The following is an 18,646-nucleotide window of genomic DNA, read 5'->3' on the forward strand; positions in this document are numbered from 1 at the left end:
TGTGATTATATAAATAGAAAATAGATTTTTATTCAACTTTTAATGAAAGTTATTTTACATTTATTCTAATGAGTTGTGCCATAAAGGACATGCAAACACTGCTAAATATTTAGCTATAAACTCTACTAACTGGCTTCTTCCCAATGACTGTAAAAATTATGAACGACACAACAGCGCCTTTTCCATTGAATGCTTTGAAGGCAAAATGCCTCATGACGGGCACAAACTGTTGCAAAAGACGTATGAAATTGGAGCCTGGGCATGTGCAGAAGATTCTACCTGATGGAGCAAGAGGCAGAGCTGCAGAATCAAGCTTCCAACTAAATGCTTGTCTGTCAACACATCATGGACCGCTATTTCCCATGCGGGAAAATTGTGTGTTTAAAAGATAAAAACACAGCAAGATTTCTAAATATCAACAGGATATTTACACATCCCATCCCTGCACTTCATAAAATAATCCTTATCAATTTGTACAATAAACTTAGCAGTATTAATACATCAACTGATGTCTATATGCTATAGGCCAATCAGCTGCTGCAACATCGCTTGTATATTGTTTATCCATTTTCACAATGTGAAGATAGGCTAACATTAGTTTTGTCTTCCTTATCATTATTTCAGACCCCAAAAAAATAATTACTGCTAGATAACGTTCACCTGTATTTTCCACGTCATGGCTAGGCAAGTATAAGCAAACTAATAATAAAGCCAGATAAAACCCTAACTTTACCAAATAAAAAGTGATCCATCATATCCTGTAGGTCAGAATGTATAGTTTACTGCTGAACTCATTTTATCATGGTAAAATAACACAGAAATCGAATAGTAACACTTCAGCCTCCTCCCGAAGCTCTGACGGTTTGCTTAGAGAAGTTGTCAATCATAACTGTTAATCTAACCTTAACCTTAACCTTAACTGTTAACCTTACAAAAATGAAGATCTAAGCCTATATCAGTGACCAAAACCATCTTTTGGTAAATTTTATTAAAAGTGTAATTATTTTTTTTTATTTGGGCTCAAGTCTCATTCATTAACACGTAGGAGGCAGGCTTTATGACTTGTACTTCAGCCAGCCCCCAGGAGGTGATGTAACAGCCGAAACAGTCACTTAAAAGGAGGGGTGAGACACACTTGCTTCTTCCCTGTAAAATTTGACATGCGAATCAAACTTCTTTCCACAAACTAAACTTTTTTTATGTTATGATGTAATTTTTGATTTTTACTATTTTAACAGTTTCACTTTCATTCAGCAACAGCTTTCGTTTTTTTTCTGGACAGCATAAACGTGTGTTCTGTAATGATGATAATGACGATGATGGGTGTATGTGTCTTCAGAAGTTTACTGTGTGTGCGTAGGTGTGTGCATGTGTGCGTGTGTGCGCGTGCACACTCGGAGAAGATGTGTGTCTGTGTTCATTTACGTGGTTAATGCGTGTGGCTGCAGCAACAACTTTTGAACTCCCGTGAAGAAAAAAATCAATTTAAATCGGTTACGTATAACTCACCTGCGCCACTCGAGTGACGCGCAACTGCGAGGCCAGCCTTTGTCGTCCTGCGCACTTGATGTGCGGTTTTACTCCAATCCTGCCTACAATCTTCAGTGCTAAATTCAACCTCATGCTCCATCATAACATCACAACTCTTTACCTCAGACAACTTTTCACCTCGACGAGAAATCATGATTTAGTCTCGCAAGATCTCACAACCCGAGATCTCGTCACATCCCTAATGTCAACTACTCGCACTGTGCAGATCACATGGCTTGACCTTAACTACATGGCAGCTTTGCACACGAAGGTAGTTCACTAAATAAAAATGCCCTTAGATTAAATCATAGTGGTAAAATATGTGCCTAAGCAGGACTCTAAAAGTGTAAAGGCTTAACGCTATAGCCTTTGTCTTTCGTGCGTTATGTTGTTATGAATAACTTCACATGAATCTGTGTGCTGAATGAACTAGAATGTGCTGTGTCAAATGTATTGACTGACATTTATTTAGCCTGGGTGCTTTGAGAGTGTTGACAGTGTATTTGTTTAGCACTAAAATTTGTCATTGGTAATGTTGCATTGTTTCTGCAACATGTTATGAGCTGCAACATTTTACGAGCTGTTGCATAGCGCATATGAGATAAATGACATTACTACGTGATAACCAGTTTTGATCTACTACTAAACCAATACTAAATTGTCCACATCTGCATTGCATCGAACAATTTATTTTGACACCCCTAAAATGAAGTAAATATGTTAATAATAGGCAGCTAATAAGCCATTAGTTAAAGCATAAATTGAGACAAACTAAAGTGTTACAGCTGTTTTTACTCTGTTTCTTCATACTAAGAAACAATATTTGTGACAAACTCCAATCTAGATTTAGAGCATTTCAAAGTATCTAAAAAAAAAAAAACTAAAGAGGTATGAATGACCTAGTCTTATCGCGCAATTGTTGTTGCATTTCTCTGTTAATGTCGTTGGAACTCAGTGCTGCAGTTCAGGATTTAACTATCAGATCATTTTCAAATTGTGTTAATAAAAAGGTGTTATACTAATCAAAAGTACTGTGTGGTGTAACACAAGGCTCAGTTCTTGGTTAACCTTTAAAATTAACCTTTAAAATATATATGCTACCAATAGGCAATATTATTTAAAAATATGAAGTTAGTCTCCACTGTTATGTCAATTATAGACAACTTTACACTGTAAAACCCGTTAAGTTGTTTGAGGAAACCGATTGCGGAAAATGGTTTAAGTTCATTCATTCATTCTTGTCTGTTTCAGGTAAGTCCCTTTATTAATCAGGGAACCCCACAACAGAATGAACCGCCAGCTTATCCAGCAAATATATATTTTATGCAGCGGATGCCCTTCCAGCTGCAACCCAACACCAGGAAACCAATTTAGTTTAATCAATTCACCTATACCACATGTATTTAGACTGTGGGGTAAATCTGAGCACCCGGAGGAAACCCACGCAAGCACAGGGAGAACATGTAAACAGAAATGCCAAATGACCAAGCAGGGGCTCGAACCAGCAACCTCCTTGCTGTGAAGCAATTGTGCCACACACTGCGCCACCGTGCTTCCCCACAATTTAAGTTTTGAAACCAAATAGTTTGAGTACTATAAGCTTATATATATATATTAAATCATATACACTTATACTATTTGAGTTGAAATAGTCAAACATTTAGAGTATTTGAAACTTACAATTTTTGGCTCAGTTGTCAATTCTGTTCAGTTAACATAAATTAAGTGGAAACAACTGAATTCAACTCAACCGATTGCGGCAAATGGTTTAAGTTGACTAAACTCAAATAAATAAAGCTAGTCAACTAAAATGGTTTGCCACAGTTAGTTTCCTCAAACTATTTGAGTAGCTATACGGTTGTTTGGACATAATTCATTTTACTACCTGAACACAAATAGATTTTAACATAAAGCAAAAACTTACATGTGTAAACAAGAAATTACATAAAAAGGAGATATTTTATTGATGAGGAGATATTTTTAAGATAATTTATTGAAATAATACATTTAATTCAGTCAAGTATATCAAGTACAAAACAAGTTTCCCAAATGTAATCAATCAATCAATTTGTCAACAGTAGCTTTTTCTGAAATTTAAGGAGGTTAAAAAGTCAGTTTCTTGGAGTAGGTCATGTGAAGGGCATAAAGCAGCTCAAACCAGAGTCCTTGCACTGAACCAGAATTTTGAAGGCATCACAACGTCATCTTCAAGAACATTTAAGAACCCTAATATGTCGACAGGCAGTGTTCCCTCTTCCTCCTTGACAACTTTGATGGCAACAGGTTCCTTTTGTGCCTGGTTGTGCCTCTAAATGCATTGAAAGAGTCTTTGTTAAGGAATGTCTCGACATAAGCACAAAAACAAAACATACAATGAAAACCACATATTTAAAAAGATTGTTTGCTCAAAAATGAAAATTCTGTCATCATTTACACAGCCTTGCCTTGTTCCAAACCAATTTGAGTTTTGTTCTTTTGTTTTTAATTTGTTGTTAATAAGTCAATGGTTACTGGTTTTGAACATTCTTCAAAATATCTTATTTTGAGTTCAACAGAAGACAGAAACTCATAAATATTGGAAACAACTTGAGGGAGAGTAAATAGTGAACACATTTTCATTTTTGGGTTTCATCTCTTTAAGGATATGTAATTTACTAAAATGTTACTCAGCTACTCTGTGAATATTTTTGCAGATAATAATATTAATATCAAGAATAAAAATAATATCATTTAAAGACACCTTTTATGACACTCAAAGTCAACATACAGGACAGCTAGAACAATGAGTTCAAATAAAAACATAATAAAAGTCGATAGAATACAATACAAACCTTGAAAATGCAGTCGGGTTTAAGTGATTAAGCTGTTCTAAACAGATTTGTTTTGAGTTTGGATTTAAATTGTGAAAGAGAATCTAAATTACAGAGATCAGGAGGAAGAGAGTTCCAAAGCTGAGGAGCAGAGTGGCTGAAAGATCTGCTCCCAATGGAGACGAGGCGGACAGAGGGAACAGTGATGTGAATGGAAGAAGAAGACCTGAGTGTTCGAGAAGGTGTGGCAACATGAGCAAGATTAGCAAGGTATGGAGGAGCGAGATTGTGGATGGCTTTAATGAAGCTGTTGTAGAATGGGTGTGATGTGACAGATTCAAATCCGGATCAGGCTGCAGCGCTTTGTATTCATTGTAATTTATAAAGAGTTTTTTTCTAGGGAGGCCAAACAGAAGGGAATTATAATAGTCTAAACGGGATGTGACTAAACTATGAACAAGAATGGCAGCTAAAAGAGGTGTGAGGGAATGGCGTAAACAATTTATATTTCGAAGGTGGAAATAAGCGGAACGGGTGACATAGTTAACATGTGGAGTGAATAAAAGGGTATTGTCGAAGATGACCGTCAGACTCTTAACCTGAAGGGAAGGGGTAATGACAGAATCTTCTGTGGGAATAGAAAAGCTATGTGAGATTGTTATGCGAGATTGTGTCAAAAGCTGCACTTAGATCAAGCTAAAGAAGAAGAATGGACAGCGAAACAGAGTCAGCTGCTAGGAGGTCATTAGAGATTTTAAGTGAGTGATTTTTGTGGGCGAAAACCAGACTGGAATTGTTTGTATAAGTTATTATAGGAAAGATGGGTGCGAAGTTGAGCAGCGACATGTTTTTTCATAAATTTTGGAGATGAATGGAAGGATAGAAATAGGACGAAAGTTACTGAGGTTATTGGGATTTAAACCAGCTTTCTTTAAAATTGGAGTAACAGCAGCAACTTTGAGAGAGGAAGGAACAATACTAGTGGTGGGAGGTAGTGAATTATGTCAGTGATGAGAGGAGACAGGGAAGGGAGTATGGCCTTTACAAGTGTAGTAGGTAGGGGGTCTAACCTGCAGGTGGATGATTTGGGTTTAAGAATAAGGCTACATATTTCAGGTACTGATGGTAGAACAAATTCTGAGAATGAATGTGAAGGGGTGAATATGACTTGGACATATGGATTTAAAACAGAAGTGGACAGAATTTTCTGATAACGTGTTCAATATTTGAAGAAAAAATGAAGCTAAGTTGTTACAGAAATCCACAGTAAATAGGTTCGGAGGAAGTGAGATGGAGGGTTTTGTATTGTTAGTAAAGAGAGAAAAGACGGCTTTAGAATTGCATTCATTGGAACTGATTAAAGTGGATTTTGAAAGAAAGATGACATAGTTACCTTAAATGATTGACAGGTAGGAACGCTTACTGACGCGATCCTCCATTTCTTGTGGTGAATTAAGACCGCCTCCTCTGCCAAAGACACGCGGTCGAGAAAGATAAACAAACCCCGATGGAGTAGCATCATTTAGCGAACTAAAGTCATTTGGCTGCTGCCAAGTTTTAGTTAGGCATAAAAAGTAAAAATTGCGGTCAGAGAGGAGGTCCTGCACAAGATAGCCCTTACTCAAAAGCGAGCGGATGTTGAAAAGACCAAAGTTGAATTTAGTGCTGGATTTGACCGCTGTGTTAGCCGACCAGGTCAAGCGGGTGAGAACATTGTGATCAGATCGCTCAGACCTTGGCCGACCACTAATGGTTGTAGAAATCCAATTCAAGCACTGGCTGATTTTGGGAACCAATTGGCCTGATTTTGATAAACTATTAGGGGTTTTGACAGTGGGTTTATCTTGGATAAAAAAAAATCAATTAACGCCATCTAGAGGGCTGACCGATCAGCTAGGGGCATCCCTGGCAATGTTGTCACGCGCTGACTCAGAGGGAGGGCCAGAAATCTCCCAGTGTAAAGACTTCCCCTGGAGCAGTCGCAGGACGGCACGCTAAGACATGCCATCAAGCATGTAAAAGAAATTGATGGTCTTATCCTCCAACCTGAGCAGCCGCTCAGCTATCCGTATTTTGCAATCATTAAAGACAGGATGTATTAAGTGATCCAAGACACTCAAATCAAAAGAAGAAACTACCCAATTACTGGTACCTAAAAGCCAACCTTTTCCAGGCGGCTCATGCTAACCCTATAACTGGACTTCTAGGTCAAGCGGCCACACTAAATCACCTCATGGCCCAATTCTTTTGGTCAGGCATTCACAGGGACCTCATCAGATGGTGCACTGCATGCCGTGAATATCAGTTGATAAAACCACAAATCTGTCCTAAAGTGCCATTGGGCCCATTACCAATCATGGAGATCCTTCAAGAGAATTGAACTGGGAGAACCTCCCAGCAAAGAGTGTTGCAGAGGCTCTCTATCCCCCACACACAGACAGGATGGTGGAATGGTTTAATTGCACACCTAAAGCAATGATTTGTAAATTTGTTCACGAAGATGCAAAAAAATTTGGATAAGTGGTTAGAGCTTTTGTTGTTCTCTGTGCGGGAGGTTCCCCAAGCCACCATGGGCCCTTAGAACAGCAATGACCAAAAATCAAGATATCAGTGTGGCGAGGGGGCGTGGCCGAGAGCCGTGGGAACGGGGTGAGGCCACCGCGTGAGTGGATACACGTGCGGTGCGCACCTGCCTCGGATCCCACGGAAGAAGCTCTGGACCATAAAAGGAGGACCGATGGCAGAGGAAGCCGAGAGAGGACCGGGCCCGGGCATGTTATTTTACTTTTGCTTTCAGTTTGACGGCAGTCTCCGCGAGGAGCTGCCGTCCGTTTGTTTTGATTTAAATGGCAGTCTCCATGAGGAGCTGCCGTCATTATTATTAATAAATCATTTTAAAACTCCCTCGGTTCTCCGCCTCCTTCTTCCCGGCGGCCAAAGGGCCGTAAACTTCATTACAGTGGTGCCGAAACCCGGGAGAAGGAGGGACGCGTTGTCCAGATGCCCTCGCCGCTGAGAGAGGGGGCGAGTGTTCGGGAGTTAACCCGAGTGGGGGAGAAACCCGTTCGTCTGCCCAGAGTGCCGGGGCGGCCTGAGGCTGGCGAGGAAAGGATCTGCCTGCTGCCGTCTCCCAGCATGGGGAGGAGCAGGGGACGCGGGGCTCACCACCGGAAGGGAAAGAGCTGAAGGGAGCCATCCCACAGAACCCGGGGGAGTCGCCGCGATCCGCCATGATGCCAGAGCCTGCATCCATCCACCGAAGCGGGAGCGGAGCAGGAGACCAAAAATGCCGCCAGCCAGCCAGGAGAACCGCCGCCGGACGCCAGAAGACGGACGGGTGGATAGATTCCTCCACAGGGCTCCCAGCACGTCGTCGCATCTCTCAGCTGGTGGAGGACCGAGTGGCAGCGTGTCTGGAGAACCGAACCCCAATTTATTTATTTATTTTTTTCCTCTCTCCCCTTTCTCGGTCTACTCTGTCTTTCCTCCTTTTTTTTCCATCTCCTTTTCTCTCGGCCCGTCTCATATAGGTCTCGCAGGTGCTGTGGCGCCAATTCCCCCCCCCCGGAGTATGCACAGCCACGGGGTGCCCCCGGCCTGTGATGGGAGATGGGGGTATGTGGCGAGGGGGCGTGGCCGAGAGCCGTGGGAACGGGGTGAGGCCACCGCGTGAGTGGATACACGTGCGGTGTGCACCTGCCTCGGATCCCACGGAAGGAGCTCTGGACCATAAAAGGAGGACCGATGGCAGAGGAAGCCGAGAGAGGACCGGGCCCGGGCATGTTATTTTACTTTTGCTTTCAGTTTGACGGCAGTCTCCGCGAGGAGCTGCCGTCCGTTTGTTTTGATTTAAATGGCAGTCTCCGTGAGGAGCTGCCGTCATTATTATTAATAAATCATTTTAAAACTCCGTCGGTTCTCCGCCTCCTTCTTCCCGGCGGCCAAAGGGCCGTAAACTTCATTACAATCAGCCATTATTTACATTAAGGTTCATTATTTGATGTCAGTCACTGCATTTACTAACATGAACTAAGAATGAACAACACCTGAATATAATTTTTTTAATCATAATTTAAATCATGCGTTCAAATGTGTAAAAACTAATTTGTGCATGATAACATTAATGCAAGTAATATTAGTTTACAAGGACTAACTAAACATCTTATTTTTTTAATATTGTTAACAAACATAAATAAATAGTGTAATAATGTATTATCATTGTTTGTTCATATTACTAAATACATCTACTAAACATTTAACTGATGGAACCTTATTGTAAAGTGCTACCAAGAAATATTTTATTGTAGGAATTTATTATTTTTTTATGTAGTAGCAATCTTAAAGACACTTACTGTTGACCATTTGGTGTAGTGGTCAACACTGGTGAATCTCCGTGACAATTCCTGGAAGAGATCAAAGAATACCAGGAAAGAACCATGTCAATAGATAGAAATAAGAAAGGCAATCGATCATTATCATAGTCTTGTGAAAAGAGTACATTTACGGTGAAAAAAACTCATAATACAACCACATCGTTCTCCATTAACCGCCCGTTTGGATTTTTGTTGCCGTAGCATAATTGAAAGTTTGTCTATAAAATCTTATATTAAAATGAGTGTGCTTACATTGCCCTGTAACAATCTGCTTGTTAAGTGTGACGTCACGCGAAGCGGCTTCCAGGTCCAAGCGCTCTATTCAACTGAATGGGGAGACTCATGAAATGGTAATAATAAACGTTTACAAAGCATTTAATACTTTCGAAAATCATGATCGCAATATATATGTCCATGCCTAATATCCAATGGCCAGAAAGTGATTCATTTTCTTATAAATTGTTAACATATTGGTATTTGTTATGCAGAAAGCCCAGAGATTGTTGTGTACAGTATGATTTTATATAAAATTAACTTTAATGAGTGATAGGAATAAAACGTGATCATAAATGATTTCTCCACTCTAATGAGTGGCGGCTTGGACCTGGAAACAGTATTACATACGTCACAAACACGTCACCACTTAACAAGCGGATAAGGGCCTACTCACACTATGCTATCCGAACAGTGCACAGGCCTGTTTGCTGGATCGGATCGGCCCTGGCCTGGTTATAAGAGGTGTGCCAGAGCACGGTTACCTTGAAACTGAAGACGAGACGAGACGTAACATTTACGAGATTGTTTCATATGGATTTATTAATCATTTTTAATGTTCAATGAATGAAAACTGACGTAAATCATTAAAGAGGCAAACCCCTCACTGCATGACAGCTGCACCTTCAGCAAACCTCGTAATTCCTGCAGCACTAGGACTATGGTTGTTTGTGTGGCTGATCTGTTCGGCGAAATATTTGACTGCGTCACTGCACCCCAAATGACTGAAACAAAATAACAAAAAAAAAAAATCTCCACTGTGCTGAGCGAGAGCTCTTACTGAACAGCGCATTATCAATGATGTAAGCATGCTCAGGCCTGAATGCGATGTAAGTGCTAGCCGTCGGGGGAGACGGGAGAATGGACAAGCGTGCTTTGGCCCGGCTTAAGGCAAATGTACATAGTGTGAGTAAGCCCTAAATTTAACATTAGTTTCCGTCGTTTGAGTGACAATGAAGATAAAGACGACGTATTGTCCAGCAAAACATGGCTTAATCATTCACATTAAATAATTGCATAGCTAACGTTGAGCATTGAGGTAACATGTCTTTCCCCTCAAAAATAGTCTAAACTGAGTAACATGGCTGACTGACCAACGTGACATTATAACAAAACACTAAAAAAATTTTATAAGAACAAATATATTGAAGTAGTTCACAGTGCTTACCTGGGGATACTTTCTGTCAGCCGTTGATCCTCTCGTCTGTCTGCCTCTCCTCCTGCACAGCCACAATGGCTACATGCCATGCAGTCTTGAGGGAGAAAATGCGCGGGATTTTCCATTCAGATGTCTAATAACGTGCTATTTTTTATATTTCTATATGAATTTTTCATGAATTTAATAGTTTTTAACCACTGATATCAATAAAGAATTTTTAGTTTTAAGTGTACTTCTTTGTAATTTCATTTAAATATCATTTTGTTGAATGCTATAAACAGACTAGAATAAAGTAATTTAACTTAAAGCATTAGAGTTAACACAAAAATATAATTTATTCATAAATAACTCATTAAGCTTGAGTTCTGCTTTATATTACCAGTTTATGAGTTACCATGACTCTTTTTTTATTAAGTCAAAGTAACTTTTTTTAATTATGAGTTAAACTAATTTATTTCCTTTAGTGATTTTCACTGTTAGGTTTTACAGTAATATCTCCTCTCAACCTGATATATATATATATACCATTTTATTTTATAATATTTTATATATATATATATATGTGTGTGTGTTTGTGTGTGTGTGTGTGTGTGTGTGTGTGTGTGTGTGTGTGTGTGTGTGTGTGTGTGTGTGTGTGTGTGTATAGGAAGAAATATGATCATATTACTCAGGCTCATTCAGCATTGTAAAAAACATTCTAAAAAACATTGTATAAAATTGTATATGTTATTTGCTATCTACAAAGCCCTGAATGGCTCAGCTTCACAGTATTTCAGGGAGCTCCCCCTAGTATACCACAGCCCATTTTGTCTAATACGCTCAATTAATTCTGAACAAGTGATTATTCCTAGAATTTTAAAATGCACTGTAGATGTATATGTAAATAGAAGTAAATGTAATTTAGGGCAAACCTCAAACAAACTGGTTCCTTGTGTGACAAAATGGAAAGGGGGGAAAATTAAAATAATAAAAATAATAAAAACACAAGAAATCCGTTTTAGACATCAGACATAAATTTTCTTTTTTTTTTTTTTTTGTCAAACCTAAATTATTGATGAAACCTATCAGCATTTAAGTGGTGATCAAATATGAACACATGAAAATAAAATAAATTACTTTTTTGTTTTGGTCAATTCTTTGTTTGGACACATATTAGGCTCAAATTATCATGGCAGAACATTTTCAGAGAGCTGTTAAACTAGCTGAAAATTATTAAAATTGCTTTTTATGGCTGAAGGCCATGAATGGCAAGAAAAGAGTTAATATAGTTTATAACCTTCTATATACCATGCTATCATTCATGTAATTTTGAAGGATAGCATCATGTATTTTGAAAAAGAAAAACTCAAATGAAACGGTAATATATGAAATAAAGTTAATAATATACAACAGTTTACAAGCAACCAAAAAAAAAAAAAAAAAAAAGCTTACCCTGTCTTTCATTCTCCAGCTCTGAGCCAAAGCTTTATATCCCTCAATCTTCTCTGTGTGGCGTTTCTTCATGAAGGCCAGTGGAAGGTTCCAGTCAGTCATGTCCACCTCCTCCTCCTCTGCCAGACCCAAGACAGGGGAGTGAAGCAGCTCAGCATCCATTTTCATTAAAAAAAAAATCTAGAATAATAAAAAAAAATTAAAATTAGACTTTAGTGCAGCATTCATTCAAAGCCCTAAAAGTCATAGCGACTAAATACAGTAGGAGAGTTGCCTCAGTATTTTATATTCACAATTACTTTCTGTCACAGAAGGAAGACAGAGACCAGAGTTGTTAGTATTTTGACAGTTTATTGAATAGATGGCTGATGATTGATATGATTAATGAGAGTCTATTGCAGCAAAGATGAGGAATTGGACCAGAATCTTTGAAGTGGACAATATATATATAAAAATATATATAATATATGTATATATGTATATATACAGATGTTACTACTTCAATGTGTTCCTTGTGCCGCCATTCATACCGCGGCGACGGCGGTACTTGATGCGCCAGCAGCATTTGACCGCTGGGTGGCACTTTAACCACAGATATTCAGCTTTGCCTTTTCACAATGCTAAACAGACTGTTCTGTAGGCGTAGCTTACTGTGTTGTGATGTGATGTGTTCAATTAAAATATAATTTTAATTTAGTTTTTCTGGTAATAGACATGCTCTTACACTATACTATGCTGTAGAAAAGATACATGGTGAGAAGTCAAAAAGCAAATATAAGAATTAAGTTATTAGCCTTCAGTGCCCGATTAAATTGCGTTGGGGTGAAAATAATGTTTTGATTTCTTTGACTATCATGGCAATGTTATTATCTCAAATCTTAAACGTGCGCATATGAAAAACAGCAAAATAATATAGATTATTCTGCCGGTAGAGCACATCACCTCACAGTTGTGAACTTGCGATCACCTCAACTTACATTTAAAATTTGTTTACCTGGTTTATTGTAAACTTTTTAAGTGCAAAGAGGATTCGTTTTGGAAAATAGAATTGAAGAAATGAAAGACAACTAAAGTGAAAGCATAAACATTCAGTACAAATAAGTAGTCTTAAATAAATAAATAAATAAATAAATAAATAAAGCAGCCTTTTAGTCTAAATATAGAGAGATGTAGTTTGCTATTTTGATAGGACTAAGACAAGATATTTTCATTTATGTTTTTAATTTACGTTTTTATTTACATTTTCGTTGTTGATTATATTTTACAATCTCATTTTATGTTTCAGTACATAATAATAAACGAATAATGAAAATAAATAAATAATGAAAATAGGACATAAATAAAGTCTAGCAGGTTTATTTTTAATAATTTAGTTTCAGTTCCGTTTTTTTGTTTCAAAACGTCAATGTTCTGCTTTAAAGTATAACTGTTTTGTTTTGTTTTTTTACTTAATGGCTCAGTAAGTTTTGTATTTTAATTTCATATTCAGTCACCTTGCATATGCGTGTGAAATATAATGCCACATAACCGCGGAAAAAGAAGAACAGGCTGTCAGTTAAAGCTAATCAAAATTAGCTATATTAAAATACAGCATTTATGTTAATACAGGCAGAGTGTGAACAAACTCAAGGCTAAGATATGCGCTTGCTTTTTAATGCATTTAAAATATAAATAAATGTTTTTTTTTTTTTACTTTTTTTGTATGGTAAAGGACAATGCACATTATGTTATTGATGTAAACTTAGGCTAAAACTTACCATTGATAAACGTGACCTACCTCAAGCAGATCACTTAAAGTGTAATAAAAATAATGTTGCTGCAGGACATAAACGAAGTCCCGCAAGTTTATTTTTAATAATTTAGTTTCAGTACTATTCATTTTTTTTCTCAAAACATCAATAGCACCTTCAATAATCTAAACATTAAAGATGGACCGCAAGATGTGTTGAGTGGCTATATGTGGTGAAGAACGATGGCAAAGCTAAGTGTGATTATTGTAATAAACTAATAAGTTATAAAGCAGAGAGTCCCGACCAACAGGACTGACTTAGCATATGCGGTTGGCTCACTCTTCACGAATATAGAATTAAAATAATGGCGCGTTAGGTTCATTGTGCATCCCGCAGGTGCAACCAACAAGAGTTGTGCATTTTAGTTTAACTTTTTTGAGCGTTATAAGCAGTTCGGTGTTAGTTTTTAATTAAATATATCGAGCCGAAACTAAGCAGCGCATTCTCTCCGCCTCCTCCTTTATAACCAGCGGGACACGCTACTGAAGCAGGAGAGACACTCCGTCGTTCATAATCTTAGCTGATGTGTCGGAGTCGAAAGAATATATCAAAGTGGAATGTTCTTTTTACAGTGCCGATATGTTTAATCTTTTTCCCCTGTCATTTCTCTTCAGCAAATTATATTTTTAAAGCTGCTTGATTCTTTTAAAACCGAAAGCAGAGCCCGTCAATTGGTGTTTTTTCATAAGATACTCCTTTATTAATGTTTTATTTTATGAGTGTCTTTAATGTGCTTTTTAATAGTTTTATTTTATTCAAAGCAGCACCTAAAAGCGAATTTATCCTCAAATCGTGGCATGAGAGCGATGTCATGTCGCATATATTGCCTTTTTTCTGATCTTTTTGCATAAAGGTTTTAATCAAAAGAGGTAATTTAATTACTTTCGATGTGCTAAAATATTTGTTCTGTATATTTAATATTTAAAAAATCAACTCCTTTTTGCCCAGAGAAAGAGGCGCGCGGCACTAGCGGACATGGGGCGCTTTCCCAAAAAAAGACGTAGGCTACAGTAACTTGCGGTTGAACTATGCACAGTTTGGGGAAAAAAAGGATATAGTGATGCATGTTTCCCAAAACCCCTAGTTTCTCTGTCGCAGATCCATCATTTGAATCACGTTATAAGTAAAACGCACATAATGATAAAGCACACCATCATCACGAGGGCAATTAAATAAAGACAACCTAAAGATATTTTTAATTGTTTATTTATGTAATGTGAGTTTTTATAACTTTGTTCTTTAAATTATTTCAATATAACTTAGGCTATTCTATCGTGATGACACCATAAAAGGCCTTCAATGCACTGATATAGGTAATAGGGATACAATGAAAAGCCGATTTTACTATTGACCCTGTTTTTATTCATTGACGGCTTCCCAACGCCGCAATTCTGTTGCGCGAAAAAAAGCTGCTGCAAATAAGCAAATTTATGACAATACACATTTAATAGTTTCATGAAAGTAGTAGCTGGTGTGCTTCATCTGCGTGATTCTGATTTGACATTCTTCCGCTAAACTTGCTCTGTGTTGAGATGTAAATGGACTATGCTCTTTGCTATTGAGGCTACATCAAGGTGTAAATGAGCTATAGTTCTCTTTGCAACTTTCAATTTTGAGGTGGGGGAAGTGGGAAGAGGCAATTCAAATGTACCATCTCTAAAAGTAAAAAGGCCGCTTACGCGGCATTTGTGTTTAAAGATAATTACCTTATTTTTATTTTATTATTATTAATTTATTCATTCATTCGTTCGTTCATTTTCTTTTCGGTTTAGTCCCTTTATTAGTCTGTGATCGCCACAGCGGAATGAACCGTCAACTTATCCAGCATATGTTTTACGCAGTGGATGGCAGGAGGGCCAGCTGGGGCTTCGGAACGGAGTGAAAGGAAAGGCGGAATTTGCCCCGAGTCTGGGAAAGATGGCTTGCCTAATTACACTAGCTTTCCTATCGCACACATGCGCCAAAATAAACAAATAAATAAAAAAGGGAAAGAAAACATCTAGCCTTGAGGTCTTTTTGCTTATAATCGCTGTAAGGCGTAATGTAAGGCTGTTGCATAAAATAATACAATTTTAATTTATAAGTTACTTTGCTGCGTCCCCCTTGATGTTTCAATAACGCATAATAATCTACACACCATATTAAAGACACAGCAGACATAAAGGTTGTGTGTGAGAGCCCGAGCAAAAAATGATCAGAAATTGATCACGCACGCACAGGAAAAAAGGCAATTATGCAACACATGACATGCATCGCTCTCAATTGACGGGCTCTGGCAGAGTGGCGAGTGAAAAAATTTGTATGCAGAAATAGGACAAGAGGAAAAACATTTTAAATTATATAACAAGCATCGTATTCTTTCAAATCCTCGCCCAGTTTTAGTACAAGTTGTGTTATTTATATTTGTGGCTGTGACGTTTATTAATATATATATATATATATATATATACCTGACCAGCGCTGACAGCAAACGCATAAAGGACAGAGTGAAGGAATTTCTACGGTCCACACGAACCTCTGTTAGCGCCCACCGACGTCTTCAGTATTAGAGACAACTTAAAACAAAACATTCAGTTATTTTTGTATTTCTATTTGCTTTTTTTCCTCAGAATAAATATATCCTCTTAACCAACTGTATGACTTTTATCCCGATTATACGCAAAAGAAATAGTTTTTAACGTGTTTTTCATGCTTTATTTCTAACACGTTTATGAATTATAAGTTTTAGCCTAAGGTTACCAGACAAAACAACAATAACAACATTATTATACATCATAGTAGCATGTAGACTATAAAAAGGCAACATATCGACTCATGCGCACACATGAGGCCCGTTGCCAGCCTGGTGAAAGGGATGGTTCTTTTTTTCTCAAGTGGACCTTTTTGCAGTTATACGCCTCAGTTTCCATTTAACTATGAGATTTAAATACTACATTTTAGTGACTTTTTTGCTGGATTAGCCAGTCAGATGTCATTATAACCACACTTTTTGATGTAGGCTACTAAAATATTTCCTTAAAAGTGCAGTTAAAAAATTCAAACAAGAGAAATTTTTAAAATACAAATTTATTAAATCATATGTCATTAGAAAAATAGCAATCTGTTTTAAAGTTTTAAAGTAAAAAAATATATATATATATCATTTATTAGACAAAAAACACACTGGCCAAACCTTTGACAGCCTTTTCTTCTTTTTTCGCGGTTATGCACGCATTAGCCTATATTTCATATGCATATGTAAGGTGACTGAAATTAAAATTAAAATACAAAACATACTGATCCATTAAGTAAAAAAAACAAAACAACAATTTTACTTTAAAGAAGAACATTGACGTTAACATTATTTTATTATACTTTAAGTGATCTGATTGAGGTAGGTCCCGTTTATCAATAGTAAATTTTAACCTAAGTTTATATTAATAACATACAGTGCATTGTTCTTTACCATACAAAATAAAAAATAATAAAAGAAACATTATACACCATAATCGCATGTAGCCTATAAAAAGGCCGCAAATCTTTTTAAATGCATTAAAAGGCAAGCGCATATCTAAGCCTTGAGTTTGTTCACACTCTGCCTGTATTAACTTACATGCTGTATTTTAATATAGCTAATTTTGATGAATTAGCTCTAACCTTTGACAGTTTTTTTTTTTCTTTCCGCGGTTATGCGCGCATTATATTTCAAATGCATATGCAAGGTGACTGAAATTGAAATTAAAATACAAAACATACTGGGCCATTAAGTAAAAAAAACAAAACAACAGTTATACTTTAAAGAGAACTTTAAAGAGAACATTGTTGTTTTGAAACAAAAAAAATAACTGAAAATTATTAAAAAATAATCCTGCGAGATATGTCCTGCGGCAAAATTATTTTATGAAGCAGTATTCAACTTAAGCTCTTTAGACCATGCGCCTGACCGTTTCTTAGTGTTTCACCACATGTCCTTAAATACATAAGGCCTATTTTTATTATTTTTCATTATTCGTTTATTATTATGTACAATAATTGTGACATAAAATTAAATAGTAAAATATAATCAACAACAAAAATGTAAATAAAAAGGTAAATTAAAACATAAATGAAAAGGTCTTGTGTTAGTCCTACCAAAATAGCAAACACTGAAAATCTCTTTACATTTAGGCTAAAAGACTGCTTTAATTTTTTAATTTAGGCATACTTAGAATATTTGTACTGAATGTTTGTGCTTTCATATTAGTTGTCTTTAACTTCTTCAATTCTATTTTTCAAAAAGAATCCTCTTTGCACTTAAAAAGTTTAGAATAACAATAAATCGTGTTAACAAATTTTAAATGATTAATAAAGGAATTATAAGGCTTTGACTTGTTGTTTAATCTCATTTACAAGCACAATAGCATATTTAAGGCTGCTGTGTGGGCTATTTCTGTCGGTTCGCATCCCGTCCCTTTGCGACCCCTGGCGACTCATTCACAAACCGCGGTCATACACTAAAAACAAAGCGGCTCCTATTTCAAACGGCGGCGGTATATGACACGGCGGTAATAGTCACTTTGAACTCTCACCTACTGTACGTACCACAGAGGTCTATCAACACAATCAATGAGGAGATCACCAAAATCTGTTCCAAAATGCCTAACGTCCATATAGCCAACCATTCCCACATCACACATCACCACCTATATGATCATATACACATCCACCAAGAGGGCATGAGACTGTTTGCAAAAACTATCAAGGCATCAACCCTTAACAGTGTTTAAAAAACACCCTGGAGCCACGAAGAGAGGATTGAGCATCTCCCCGGCAACCAAGCTGACAGCTACGCCACTGTAGTGGCACACAGAGGTAGATCTGACCCCAGTGACCTCATACAGATTAAACAAATGCTGAAAATGATTTGCAACAATTTATTAGGTTAAATTTACAGTGGATATGTAGTCTATAAATTGATCTAGTCATTGTATATTTTATAGTCATGAAATAACCTATAGAATTGTATTAATAATTTATTATTACTGCTATTTATTCACTGGTATTTTATTTTATTTTTTATTTTTATTTTTTATTTGGGTCATAAACTCGTACATTGTTCTGGTAATTGCGCTATTACTTAATGGCTTCTTTTAAAATAACAAGTTATAATATTCAAGGAATGTTCTCTTCAGCCTTTGGGGAGAAAACTACTTACCCTGATTTTGTAAATATTCTAGATAATACAGATATAATTATATTACTTGAGACATGGAGTTGTTTAGACTCTAATTCCCACACTCCCCCAAACTACAGAGAGCTTTG

General features: G+C 37.0%; 1 protein-coding gene and 1 long non-coding RNA gene across 13 annotated transcripts in view; both read right to left on the reverse strand.

The window, feature by feature from the left end:
• Positions 1 to 18,646, reverse strand: part of rptor (regulatory associated protein of MTOR, complex 1) — a 272,362-nt gene that overhangs the window by 241,276 nt on the left and 12,440 nt on the right. For all 12 annotated transcript variants that reach the window (XR_012407926.1, XM_073954060.1, XM_073954059.1 and 9 more), the window contains exon 2: positions 11,577 to 11,756. Coding sequence is in view for 11 of the 12 variants with exons in the window: in XM_073954060.1 (XP_073810161.1) it covers positions 11,577 to 11,744 (168 nt within the window). In the remaining variant the exon portion in view is untranslated. The remainder of the gene's footprint in view (positions 1 to 11,576; positions 11,757 to 18,646) is intronic.
• Positions 3,489 to 8,774, reverse strand: LOC141386259 (uncharacterized). The gene is made up of 2 exons (XR_012407933.1): positions 8,693 to 8,774; positions 3,489 to 3,838 (listed from the first exon to the last, which is right to left on the reverse strand). It is a non-coding gene; the product is annotated as an uncharacterized lncRNA (long non-coding RNA).

This window comes from Danio rerio, chromosome 6 (assembly GCF_049306965.1).
Source record: "Danio rerio strain Tuebingen ecotype United States chromosome 6, GRCz12tu, whole genome shotgun sequence".
NCBI lineage: Eukaryota > Metazoa > Chordata > Actinopteri > Cypriniformes > Danionidae > Danio > Danio rerio.